Source organism: Boleophthalmus pectinirostris, unplaced genomic scaffold (assembly GCF_026225935.1).
Source record: "Boleophthalmus pectinirostris isolate CB_2022bp ecotype Guang Dong unplaced genomic scaffold, ASM2622593v1 HiC_scaffold_4, whole genome shotgun sequence".
NCBI lineage: Eukaryota > Metazoa > Chordata > Actinopteri > Gobiiformes > Gobiidae > Boleophthalmus > Boleophthalmus pectinirostris.
Window position 1 is genome coordinate 22,807,308 of NW_026571353.1, and position 14,475 is coordinate 22,821,782.

Consider the following 14,475-nt stretch of genomic DNA (forward strand, 5'->3'; position numbering starts at 1 on the left):
TCAAGTAATGCAGTAATTTTACAATGTTGTTATTATTGTTGTACTGTACTTGTACCCCCTTGTGACGCTGCCAGTAATTGTTGAGTAAACTAATGTGGATGTCAAAACTTCAGCCGATGTTATGGTCCAGTTTCCAGACTCGCCTGAATTTGTACAGAAACTAGGAGGGACAAGCTTTCTTCACCTCTCCTACCATGACTTAACCAGAGGAAATATTTCTAATCATTACGAGCAAACATAATCTCCTTCCCAAAAGTGTGTTATACTACAGGAAAGCAGGAGCCAGTCCTTCCTGATATTGGGCCACAGAAGGTTCCCCAATAACTCTACAAACCCTTGTCTTCAATAAGAACAATACAACCACACCAGGACACATTAATCTGTGCTAAGGAAATAATACCAGTGCAATACAATGGTCTATTTTCCTCCTCTCGGGAGTACTAAGTGTCCTTGGTGGATGTGAACTTGAGAACAAAGAACAAGATTTCATATTATGCACAAAAATGATCATGCATCTGAAGCTAAAAGGGCTTCATTTCAATTAAAAATGTAAAAATAAGTTGAAATATGCTGTGTTTATGAATGACCTTTTCGAATCCACCACCTCCTTGTCTCCGTAGATATGTATTTGCGTTGCCTGGAAAGTTCCTCTGTATTTGATATGATGCCACCAGGTCAGATTCACAGAAGGAATATTAATTGAATAAAAGCAAGATAAATAACATTTTACAGTTCATTACAGAAGCTCACATAATTAATTCTTTTGATGTGTGAGTAGGTTATGGAGGCCACTGTGCCAAAGCTGGTTGTACTGATCCGATTGTAGGCAGCTGTTTCTGTTTTTCGTCTGGGACAGGTCTCTCCATCTGTGGGATAGTGCCAGCGCATGAACCCCAACCCCCAGGTCAACACAATGAAAAGGAAATCAACACGAATCCTGTTTACTCCACACCTCACAATGCGATATAATAAACATGTTTCCCCTGCAACAATGCACAACCGCACAATGGCCAGTCACATAAAATCAAAGGCGCCGTCAGTTCTCTACTCAGGTGTACTCTGTGCTGTGTTCACCCATGTCCGATCACTGGGGAGATGCACTCGTGTGAAGAAGTCAATGAGAGGAAAGCGATACCACACGGAGTCAGTGATAAAATCAGGGCTGGTCTGGGGTCAAACACCCACCCGGCCTGTGTGAAAGTTCAATGCTTAACCTATTAAAAGGGGCCACACCATCTGCTCAAAACACAGGACAAATCAAATGGAGCAGAAATTTACCAATAATAATCATTTGAAGTATAGGAACGTAGAGAGCCTAGCAAACACAGATTCACAGCACAAGTTTACAAGAATTATTATGTATGGTAGATAGGTAGGTAGGTAAGTAGGTAGATAAATACTTGTGTAGTGTTCCTGAAGAAAATATAAAGTTCGGCAGCAGCAACATAGAAACAAACATAGCAACATAGAGAAGATATTTAAATCCTCTTGCATTCATTATGCATTCAAGTATGTGTGATAAACAGTTAGGGCTGGGCAATATGACAGACAAAGATGGACTTTTAATAACTGAAAAAGTGATTTATTTTTTTTTGTCTGGTCCAAACCACTTACTTTTACTGATAAAGGATTGATTCTAGACCTCTTGATTAAAAACACCCATGCATTTCTTTGTCACTAACATTTAGAAATGACTGCATCTTGGTCTAAAAAATTCAGTGAATTCTATGTTTTAATAAAATAATAAATATTGCAGTACCATCAGCATTGTACTATTTAAAGTATGACAAAATTCTGTACAATACAATGTTCAGTGTTGTGTCATCAGCTACTATTTCTTTTTTATATTTTCAAGGCACATTCAACAACAATACTTACTCATTAATCACAATGAAACTAACTGACTGCGACTATATTGATTTAATAACAGAATAAAATAGACAATGAATCCAAATGGTTATATGTCAGATTAGGATCAGTGCTGTGGTAAAGTGTCAGTGTAATTAACATTTTAAATGGATTGATTGTGCTCAAATGTGGGTAGACTGGGCTAAATCTTAAAGCTGATTATGGGCTTATGATGAAAACGAGACAGAAACATTTACATAAAATGACTCTTAATCACAGTGTTGTCCAAATATTCCCACAACAGACTGGTAGGATAAAGGTTACACGTAGCAGCATGTTCTTTTGTTTTGTCATGCCCTCAGGTCTACAACGTCTACAGGTTTCTTAACGCTTTCAGTTTTATGTGTAACATGCTGACAGATGTGTCATGTGTTATACCATGGTCAGTGAGAATTCTAATGCTAGGGACTTTGGATGGAAATTTGCTGAGAGCTATAGTTTGGTACAAAGCATCTCTCTTTCTTTCTTTATGCACCTGTGCATGGTCCCTATAAAATAAACAAACTGCCATGCATTATTTTTGTATAACTGCACAGGTAGTCCTGCAACGATCAATCAGTTAATTGGGGACCTGGGGCAAGAAGCTTCACATGGGTCCCCCTATAATATAAACATGCACACACACAAACTGAACAATTTTCAGTTTGTGGGACCATGGATAAGCAGATTAAATGACTCGAAGCAGTACGTTACACTTTTAAAGCACACCAGACTCTGCGCCAGTGTAATGTACCACTCCAAGTTGTTTAATCCTTATGCAAAAACTGTAACTTTACTGACTATGAATAATACTGTCATGTCTGTTGCACCATGACCACAATAATAACTTCAAGTGATATATAGAATAGATATGAGTTCAACAATATTTAAAGACTCATCGATAGAGTAAGTGTCGTAAGTATTTGTTTGACTATTCGCAACAAAATGAGCACAATTATAAAAAGAAGCGTCATGTGTAAATGTAATATGGTAGCAGTCGTGGTAGTTCTTATTAGTCCCTTCTACTTAAAGGTACACTATGTAACCTGTTTTTTCGGATGTGTTATTACTCTACGAGGAATGTTCCACACTACGACATTAAACATATCTGTCTCCATGGAGACAAGCAGGTGACACCACCAGGCCTACTTACTGGTCAGATCTGTGAAGAGGCGAGTCGGCCCATTTCAAGAGATTCTTCAGCACTTAGAACACCTGTAATGAATAAATGCAAGACCGATGAGTCAGATGCCAAACTGTATAACACTCCAGGTGGCAGCAGACCCTCCACCAAGTTACATTGTTCATTATTTTGCATTTACGATGTTTCTGCATGGCTAAAATGTTATCCTTAAGTGCATTTGTTATGTCTTTGAAAGTATAGACTTATAAATCTGGATTTGACTGATTTCTGCAATAGACTTTGTCGTTGCTGACTATAGTACATAGGCTCTATTAACAAAGCTGGGTCTATCCTCCTATATGAAAGATTCCCATAGATATTGACAAACCACATTTTAAATGGAGTTTCCATCCTTTTTTTAACTGTCTCCAGTGGAAACCAGGGCAAAGCTCAGTTCACAAAACACACCTGTTGAGTGTGCTGTTGTTTCTGCTGACTGTCTATCTGCCACAGGCGCCCGCTGCCTGAGTCAGCGTATATTCAGGCATCACTATCACTGAAGATTATCAGATAGTTCCCGTATACGCCTTCCTAGGATGATTGATGAACTAACTAACTAACTAACTAACTAACTAACTAACTAACTAACTAACTAACTAACTAGCTAGACGACAGTGAGGACTATCCTATGAGTAGTTTATATCACTGTAAATGAATTATTTACCTTTACCTTTTAGCAAAGGAGAAATACATTTTTGTCAACTGGACAAAGTTCAGGTACACTGCCAGACGCAGTTGTCCTACTGTGTGCCTGATGGGACGGTGTCCAGGGAAGAATCACGCCCCTAAACGTGGGGCAGGAGGAGAGGAGTGTCCCACAAGTCAGTTTCAACTCGGAATCACAAGTGACAACATCTCATGCCCGGAGTTCACCGGCGCGCGCATTTCTCAGTTGGATCTACTGGAGGATGAACTAAACTTTTTTTTGTGAATCAATGATTATCTTTTTAAAGGAAGACATCCTTCGGATCTATGAACAAACTCATGTGGATTTGTAAAGCCCCTCTAAAGCAGAAGGAATGCATATTTTATTTGTTCACCTAACTTTATTGTCGCTGATAGCATTTACGCGAGGTGAGTGGCGGAGGGATTTTCACTTTGTCAAAATGTGAAATATGTTACTAGGAACATGAAACAATAACCTAAAATAATTATTACATTTAGACCGAGAAGGCCTTCTGTCAAACTACCTGAAGTCTCTAGCGTAGGCTTATTTATAATTCATTTGAAATGCATGTACTTTTTATTCAAATGTGTACTTTTCACACAAAATTGGTTGAGGCTACGCTTGCGCTATGCAACACGTGGGTCCAGTTCGAGACTAGAACTTTGCGCACCTGTTAACAGCTCCTTATATTTTGTATTTTATAACGCCCTCTTTCCAAACTTTATTTATAGAGCTCAGGTAGACCTAATCATTGCCTCTGCCCTTTTCTGCTAACACCTCACTTTTCTCACGAGTATGAGAACGCATGCCTTTCCACTTTGGATGCGGAGTGGTGTTTTTTATATTCTCACAAAATTGTGCTACTGGCCAGGGAGCACATTCTTCAAGTCCAGCTGCCTGAGGGAGCATGTCCCTGCCAGACTGTTGTCAAGTCTCATCCACCTCAGAAAAATAGACTTTCAGGTGGCATAAGTCACACCTACTGCTCATATTTGTACACTTATACATTTGCCATTTAGAATGTACCAGAGATAAACAAACATGTGGTTCTGTGTTTAATAACACACTGCTGGTTACATTGTTGTTATTGGAAAAAGGCAGTTAGCTTGTAATTTATCTGTTTGTCAAAAGTTTTTGAAGTTGCTATAAAAGTTTTTATTTCCAGGCCAAAGATGCCTAATGCCCACAGAGAAGTGTTTGAACCAGGGGACATGCGAGCGGACACCTGATGGACTCAGTGAATGCAAGTAAGTTAAACATCTGCCCCCGCTCAAATGATCAGTAACAAATGAGAGAAAAGTTTAGAAATATTGTAGATGTTTCAGATTTATGGTTGACATGTGAAGATTGCAGAGGGTGACTTCTCAGCTAAGTGTTGCTATTTCAGGGAGTCAGTGGTCAGAAGTGAGTGGATATTGATGAGGACAGGGGTCAGTGTGGGAGAGTGCGTGTCTAGGTCCCTCTACTCTGGCCACAGACTAGTGCAGACCCTGAACCATGTTTTCCTTTCTTGTGCCGAGCGACAGCTGGGGTTGCCAGAAGCTCGGTCGCTATTGTTCTGTGCTGCGATTAATTCTGTGTGACTAATCTGGGTGAGGCTTCCCAGAGAGACCCTCTGACTGGGACCTCCTCTCTCTTACCCCTCCCCTCTCCTGGGATTTTGTCCCCTCAGTGGTGCTCAGTGCTCCCTGTCTCACATTCCTCTAGACAGATGGCAAAAGGTGTTGTTTCTAGGTTTAGGTGGAAAAGTTGTGCATTTTGTTGTTGAAATTGGATTATTTCAGTGTGAAGAATGAGCGTCTGTCTGGCCTTGAACCTATTTTGGAACAATAGCCTATGTTACTCTCAGTGCTATTTCTGACCTGGCATGAGTGGCTCTGCTCAGTGTCATCTTACTAAAGTCCAATAATTAAACTGTTTGGGGTACAACTTGAACTGAACTCCAAAACCCAGCTCTTCATCTTGGCCTCCCGCCACATCTTACTTGGGCCTGTAATGTTATTCACAGCCCCCACCCTCCTCCTCCTCCTCACTGGACCACAAAGCCATCATTGTACCCCTCACTGTTCTCTTCCTTCGCTTGGAGACAATTATGAGGCATACTCCATCTCCACAGTTTAAATGATTTTAGCGGGAACACTTGTTGTCTTTGGGGGCTCTTCTGTTTGGTGTAATTAATGCAACTCAGAGCCATTAGTTGAAACGAAAGAGTTTATTAAGTGAAGTTGTGTTTAACTGCCATAATACATCAAAATAAGCATTAGAACAAGGGACAATAAGGTAGAACATTTTGGAGGAAGAGAAAGGGTTTGAAAGGTGTATCTGGCTTTACAATATGTTGTAACAGAGGTTTCCAATTAATTTTCCCACCAACGACCCCTAATTTACCCATACATACATGGGTATCTTAAAAGGAAAAAAATATAATTTGCTGTCTAATACAGATGTTATAGAACAGTAAGCATTTTAGAATACATTATAGAAGCAATAAATAAGCTCTCCACTCATTTTAATTCACACAATGTAGTTTGGACTATGCCAGAAGACTTCCTAAGAATCGTTAGATACCCAAATTTTGACTGCCACTGAACACTTTTTTTTTTTTTTGTTGTTTCTGCAACTATGTTCACCACTCCCATGTTATTTAAAGTGAGTTTTCAAAGTAGTTGTATTTTAGTTTAAACCACATTAATGGCAAAAGATTTTGCCCTTTTTCTGGGTCAAATGTTTTGGTTTGGGTCAAGTAAGCAACAGAATGTTTCAGACTTATATTTGGTCAGACTGGCCTACTCAACATTCCATACCATAAATACCATCTCCACATATTTGACCTGGTCCAGTGCCACCTTGACTGAAGTTAATCTCCAAAGGACTTCATACACAGAGACCTCTCCTTTAGTCCAGAGGCCTGGCAGGAGACAAGCAAGAAAGAGCTGCAGATATCAGCAGTGTAGCTTCTGAATGTGCTTTCTCTTCTGAACTTCTGAGACAAACAGCTTAGTTCACATTTCAAAGAGAATTACGTGAAGATATGTTATATCCATATTTAGGAAATACATTTAAATATCTGTAGATGTAATATAATTCCAATTAATAATAAAAAATATCCCTGAACACATACAAATGGTATAATTTCAGAATCAAACGTTGATCTGTCAGTACAGTTTATGGTCACGGCTGATACACATTATATACCCTCAGTAATTATTTGAGTGCTATCCCCAAAACAGTTTAAAATGAAAGTCAGTCCTTGTCTTGGTGGTTCTGGGCTTCCCTCAATGGCACTTTTGTTTGCCATGATCAGATGGGTCCATCTCCCCTCACAGAAGCCCACCCCTTCCTCAGTCCCTTTCAGAGTCAGGAAACAGCCTCTGAGTGGCCCGAGGGAAGAAAAGGTGCCATTTCTGATCATATCATCACAGACCCAGAGACACACAGTGCAGGGCTTTGATGCGCCGCTGCTGCTGGTGTTGGGTTCCTTTGGCAGGGTCCGACTGTGGCAGTGAGAGGGCTGATGGGCTGAGCACCTTTTCAATGGAGGCGTGGAAGTCTATGGAGAGGATTAGTGATATTTGAACCTTTCTGGTTGGCATATGCCAACATAAATCAGGCTGTGAATGTACTGATGGTCTGTATGTGTGAGACAAAGGGCATACTCCAAATCAAACTTCCTGGTTTCACTTTTTAGCCTTGAACACCTGTCTGTGGCTTACATTATTACAAGGCACACAGGCTTGCGCCCGCCACAGCACAGCGTACTTCATAATACCCATGATTACTTGTGGTTTTGCTAGTTCATGTCACATTGAAACAAACTGAGTTTGTATGCCAGGTGTTCCTGTTGCTTTACATTTGAAGCACACTCGCAACCTACAAAAAGCTGCTTGTGCAGTTAAATACAGTCGACCATAAGGCTTACACCAGTCATGGTTTCTTTTACGTTGTTAAAATATATATTTTTAATAGATTTCCACTCCTCACATGACAAGTTTCTATGTACAGTAACAACCAGAGGGTCCAACTGCACTTTCAGTTCCAGCTTACATAGCTGTGAAGCTAAGTGGTTCCCATGCCTTGTAAAGTAGCCACTGGCTCTAGTCATTATTGGTGCTATGACTTACGAGACATGCACACACAGACGCACACATACGAACACACAGCGGCTGGCTTTAGGTCCTCCGGGGAGCAGGCTCTTTCCCATGGGCTGTGTCCGTAATAGTTGTCCCAAATAAACAGGGTCTCTAATGAAGGCCGCCAGATGTGGGCTGGCAGGTCTCTTCTCCTGTACGATTAGAGAGGAAGAGAAATAAAGAGGCTCGTAAGAAGAGGGGTGGTGCTCTCCCTGTAATTTTTTAGCCAATGGGGAGTTGGTGGTAACTTTGGTTTGAGTTCCACAACAAACAAGAAGCTAATTTCTATCCCAGGTTGGTTTTGGTCCCAAAACTCTCTTGGTTTAGAGCATTTAAAATACATTATCAAGTATGTTTGTTCTTTACCGATTGCAGCCTTAGAGTTTTAAATTGGCGGGCAAGAAAAAAACAGCAGTGTGTAGGAAACTGAGGAAGTTAGAAGGAAAAGAGTTGAGTCCTCCACCCGTCCCCCCAGGGCATTGCTTTTAAAACAGATCAGACGTGGCTAAAGAGGAGTTAGCCTAAGCAGACAACCATATAGTCAGGAAATGAAATGGGTGCTGGAAAGGCATAAGGGAGAAAGTGTCTCAGTATTGTGAACTAACTTACTAAAAAAAACAAAAAACTTCATAACAAATTGTTGCCCTTAAAATTTACCAACAAATGAATTCTTTAGAAAATATCATCATTTATAATTGTTTGATGATTACTCGTTACTGAGTTACTGTCAGAATAAACTAAATATATCTCACTTATAAAACCTACTCTGTTTTCAGTAATTGACTTCTGTGATTTTTATTGTTTTTGGAGCATTTTTGGGCACAAACCCAGTGTTGGCCTTCTACTGTAGCAACTCCTGCCCTAGGTCTGACTGATAGAAACATGGCTGCTAACTTCAATTACATGTGATATTACATTTATACCTTGTAGCCAGAACACAACTTTGATTTTACTGCAGTTAATGTACAGTTAGTATCTTTATTTTTATTTGAAGAGGTAACTTATGTCATCTGCGTTTTCAGTACAAGTGGATAGGAATGGTGGGATAGAAACAGGTGTCATTGTTTGAGCATAATTGAGTACATTTGTGGTGATTTCAACAAAATAGCAGATTGTCCCTTGAGTGAAATCTCAACATTTGCAACATCATATGCACAGTTCTAACTTTAACCAATACTGACGCTTAAGAACTTAAAAATAGGATGGTAGTTGTGGATACAGACTGTCCCACAGAGCTTATTATTAGTTTAAAAGCACAACCTAAACTCACTAATCTTCTTAGAGCTGATATAGCACATAATCTGAATTGCCTTTAAAATCCGTACTGTACAGCTGTTAAAATCAGTGCTTTGTCCTGCTTTGTTTGTGTACAGTTCTCTTGTGTAACATAACAAGCATGTTGTGCAGTAGGCCCGTGTCTGTGTGACATCAGACTGACAGCAGATGGCAGATTGGCCCAAAACTGAGGAAAGCCCCTTCAGAGTGACGCCTGGCAAAGGGTCACATGTCATCCCTACATCTGCTGCAGGCTGGGGCAGATACATCGCTGTCACATCCTGTTTCTAGGACCAGTGACTTCCAAATCCATCATATTTATATAGCACATTTTAAAACAAAACGGTTTCCAAAGTGCTGCACATATAAAGATAACATTAAAAACAACAAAAGGTATGCAACAGTGGATATAACTCCTCAGATGAACCTTGCCTGTCCTAAAACACTAAAACCAATAAAGTTAAATAAAGGCAAGCCCATGAAATAGCAATAAATACATAAAATCGATAAAATAACATAAAAATTTGAAGCCAGAGAACAAAAGTGGGTCATAAGAGAAGACTTAAAACAGTCCAGTTGTTGCTAAGTCTGAGCAGTTTGGGAAAATTATCTAAATGTGATTTCTGCCTTTTTGCCTTTGTGATTAGAATTGACAAAAATATTTAAATATAAGAGACTAATAAAGAATCACATGTATTTCAGAACATCTTTGTAAAGGTTTAAACTGCAGGGTTAGCAGTTGTATGCAGAATAAGAGGTATTTTGTTTTCTGTGGAGTAAATTATGTAAAAATTTGCTAATTGTGTCCATTCAGATTGCTATTTTTGTGATTAATCTTGCAGTCTTGTTGTTACTTGTTGCTACTGGCTACTGCTAGTGACAGTGTAGAAGTGAGGAGTCATGTGAACAATAGAAAGTTCAGAGCAGGGTTGACAGAATAGATAATGACAGTATCAGTTTGGCTAAAGTGGTAATTCTACTGTTACACGAAACCTGCCCCATGCACCTGATATTTGCCCTTCTCCTGATTTGAGGCCTTCTATTCAAGCCCTCTTTATTTACCTTTCCAGCTGCCTAGTTTACCTGCTGCTATTAAGATGATCCCGCCTGCCAGACCCTCAGATTTCTGTTGTTGAAGCAGCTGCTCTGTGTGGTACTATTTATCTTGAACACAGTAAAGACAAAAAAAAGTATCTGAATGTCTTTTGTCCTATTTAAGTTCTGGGTCCATGTTTTTAGGCTTTGAGTTGTGTCCTTTTTGCCAAACTATCAGCAAGAGCAACTAGTTAGCAAATCTTCTAGTGTGTGCTATGGCTGACATGCCCCAACCACCTGGATGTATTTGCACAAAGACTGTCTATGTGTATTCTGGTAAAAGTGCCTAGTAGTTTTATTACTGTATATGCCAAAGTTGACATCATGTCTTGTACTGTATGCTGTAGGTATAGGTATAGGGCTTTAAATAAAACTGCTTTATGGATAAGCTGAAATGAATAAACTTCAGAAAGAAAATTGAAGAAAGTCTAGCTGTCACAAAATTTTTGTATGGGTAATTTGTACAGAATAAAACAATCGTTAGATTACAACTTTTTATGTGTGGTGGTTCCTGAAATAGGATTGTAGAAAGTTACTAGGCAGTGCCACAGTTCAATAGAGCTACAGTTCAACTACCAGTACCAGAAATTAAGCCCTACTGCTATTGCTTCCGTTTTTCTCTGTCAATGTGCTCTGAAAATGTAGGGATATTTCTAGCAAGCTGTTTCTATCTCAATAGAATTACATTTTTCAAGGTGTTAAAAGGCTCTGGAGAAAAAACACATGGACAATGCCAGTGACCAATGAATAAGTTAGTATAAAGGTTTGGTGAAAATTTTCTCTTTCACACGCTTTTTCCTGCTTTGTCTGTGTTTGTCTCTCTCCCTTTCTTGGTACACTGTGATACATTTTTTGGGGTGAAAATTCAAAGTTTTCTGATTTGGGTGCACTTTACCATTCTCTGGGTTAGTGTAATTAATCAAATTTTAATAAAGGTTACTAATTGTCAATAATCAATATCTTTGAAATGGAGTGTGTGGCAAGTTCAGACTTTGGAGAGATATATTGGACTTATTTTTGTGACTGATTAAGGTCTGTATTGGTTATGCTTAGGACAATCATATTAAAAGGCGTTTTATTTGTTTTAAAGGGTGCACTATAAAACATTTTTTAAAAGTTAAATAAAGTTAACTTTAAATATACTTTAAAGTTAAATATTGTTTTCTGATAAAGTAAACCTTTATCAGAAAACATACTATGTATGTTTTCTAATAAAGGGTGTATCACCTGCTTGTGTGATGGAAATGTTATGTTTTTTGACAGGAAGATTTCACTGTAGGTCTGTGATTGAAATCTTTCATTCCTTCAGTTATAGGTGTTTTTATTGCCAAATGAAGACTTAAACTTTTTGGACTCTGCACCTAAAAGCTCCAATACTAACTACTTTAATAAAACAAAATAAAATCAAATTGAAAATGGTGATTGATCAATATGAGGGTCAAAAATGTGATTCTTTTTATTTTCATATCACCCAGGCTACTTTGGATGCATTGTATCTACCTTGGAGCAGCTGGACCCTATGTTATTATTTAAAATGTAGCTCTATTACTCTATCAAAATGTATTGGTATATCGCATTTTCAGTGCACGTGCTATTTTCCCGGTGTGGATAACAGCAGTAGGATGGGAGCCCTGAAAGGAAAACGAGGCAGTGGAAGAGAGAGGGAGGGTGAAAGACTGGCCCCGCAGCTGCTGTCTGCTCATTAACATGCGCACCTGCTCCCTATGGCCCTTTTCAGAGCCTCGTGTGGCGCCTCTAAGCCATGCACTCGCCACCGCTGGCCCTCTATCCCCAAACTACCATTATAGACCACTCACAAACTATATTTGATCGGCCAGTGACTACTCATGCTGTCTCTGTAATTCACATCTGTGTTACAGGACTCTTGATATAAAACATGTTGACTGTTTCCCACAAGTTTATATTGAGACTACAGTAGCTCAAATGATCAATAATAAAATATAATAATAAATGTGATTGCTACTTACTTTAGTCTAGTCAGATCACTCACAACTCACTCACAATTTCAAGAGAGTCTGTCTGCAGACCTTTGCCCAGAGTACCCTACCCTGCAGACCTCCACCAGGATACAGCTCCACCCACATGTCCCTTGCCATTTTCATTAGTTTACTCTTTATACGCAAATAATTTCAATTTTTTTATCTTTTTTTTTTTTTCAAATATTGTATTCATTTCATTCATTTGAAAGTATCTGTGTTTTGTCTCTTTACGCTGCATGTTGGAAAAGAGCTTGAGCAAACATGTTATCACAAACATAAAAACATATTTAACTGTCAACATGTGGCCTACAATGGCTAAATACAAATAACATGTGAATGTGTTGCAGTGTGTCCTGTGTCATGGTTATGGTTAGAAAAAGGATTTGGGCCTGTCTTAATGTAAAACAATGTACACTTTTGTAAGGTTACTCTGAAAATGGTGGCCAGAAAACAGTGGACTTATGGGGTCTTTTGGCTTGGCCGCAGGCTGTTTACTTTTAGGGACCTGTGGATGGACGCAAGTCACGTGAAGGTTCTCCTGTTGGAGGTCCGCAGGCAGATCCCTCTCAATAATTCTAGACAAAAAAAATAAATAGAAAGACGACAATAGAAGTCACTATATAGTTAGGCTTTACAAACATTACAAAACAAAAACTACAAAACAACTTCTTTATTTATATGGGTTTAAGACTAATGAAAAATTAGGACCATTGCCAAAATATATTTTTAAAATATCTTTTAAATTGTGAAGTCACCTAATAGTAGGAAGATGAAAATCATAAAGATAGAAATAGCACAGTCTTCATCATTATTATGCCATCAAAACAAGGTAGAGTAATTCATTGTAACATAACAGTTACAGGTAGACACAGTTCAGTTGTGGTGCATGCCTCTGTTCTGTTGTTTATGCAGTGGGTAGTGTAGCATGTGATGTTTTCTTTTTTTGCCTCAGACCTAAGGCGGGTTAATGCTGCTGTATAAACCCAGTGAGGGGCCCTGGCATCTCCCAGCACATACAAGCCTCTGTCCCCATGGGAATGTTTGGGGACACTGTCTAGCAGCCAGTGCCCCAGGCTATGTGAAGGCTGTGGTCAGGTATTACAACAATAAATGGGAAAGATATATAAATACAACAAAGTGGAAATATTATGAAGAATCACCTTTTATGAGCTTTTAATTAGTGTTCCATCATCATTCTCATAGATTTGTTTACTTACATAGATATTTTGGTTGATTTGATTTGTTTGAGCGATCCTGTATTGTCCCACACTCAAAACTTTAGTTAGGCCATTTTCTCCTGCCCCCCATCTCTGCTGACTTTAACTGTTATTAATAAAAAGTTCAGCAGTTATGATCAACAGGAAGTGGACTTGCTTCTATTATTAAGCCATGTTGTGGTTTCTCATGGACATGATGTAAAATAATGATATATGTATTTTATCGTACTAAAAAAAAAAAAAAAATCATAATATGTCCTTTGCATTGCATGTCCTTGTACCTCCTGCATTGCTGTGTGAAAATGGGAGAAATCCTTTAGAATTTGATGAATAACTTTCACTGTTGTGGTGCCATGGGCCTTTGAAGTCTGCCATAATGTTGGCTGCTCAAACTTGTCCCTGGCATGAATGGGCGCTGACAAAAGGGTTGAAGTGAGTACATTTCAGCCTGAGAGCCGCTGAAGGGGCCATGACTGCTGCCTTTCTTGTCTCCAAACTTGTTGGAAAGAATGGATTTAGCTGAGGAATTCTAAATAGTTCTGATGTTTTTTGTTCTCATCCCCTGTGCTATAGAGTAGATGTTTTGTGATTTTGTTTTTTTTACCAGTGAAGCCTCCTTGACCACCCAGTGTTGTCAGTGGGTATGGGCACTGTGATAGATAAGAGGGTGAAAGATGCATGAGTTTGCATTCCACAAGTTAGTACTTCTACCAAAAAATGAAGAACTAGTCTATTTGGTATGTGTAGGTAGCCAAAATGTCCTGATTTCAAAAACATTGTCCAAATGACTACCTTTCAAAGTTTTAAAATTAATAATAGTTCAGCATGTTAATTTTAAACTGTAATTATCACAAAGTGGACATAATAATGACAAATACAGTGTTATTACAGCAAATGTGTGTAGCTAGGGAAAAACTAATTTTACTGTCAAACTATGCAATTTAGTAAATACAACCACAGAGGACCTGTCAGTGATCTCCTGAGCTGTGTTTGAATAAATGTGTGTGGTCTAGTCTTTGGG

The 14,475-nt window shown here is 38.9% G+C and overlaps 1 protein-coding gene across 1 annotated transcript in view; it reads left to right on the forward strand.

Moving 5' to 3' along the window:
• Window positions 1-3,916: 3,916 nt before the first annotated feature.
• Window positions 3,917-14,475, forward strand: part of LOC110153962 (neurogenic locus notch homolog protein 1-like) — a 32,288-nt gene continuing 21,729 nt past the window's right edge. The window contains exons 1-2 of the mRNA XM_020917894.2: window positions 3,917-4,144; window positions 4,903-4,984. Coding sequence (XP_020773553.2) covers window positions 4,090-4,144; window positions 4,903-4,984 — 137 coding nt within the window. The 5' untranslated portion in view covers window positions 3,917-4,089. The remainder of the gene's footprint in view (window positions 4,145-4,902; window positions 4,985-14,475) is intronic.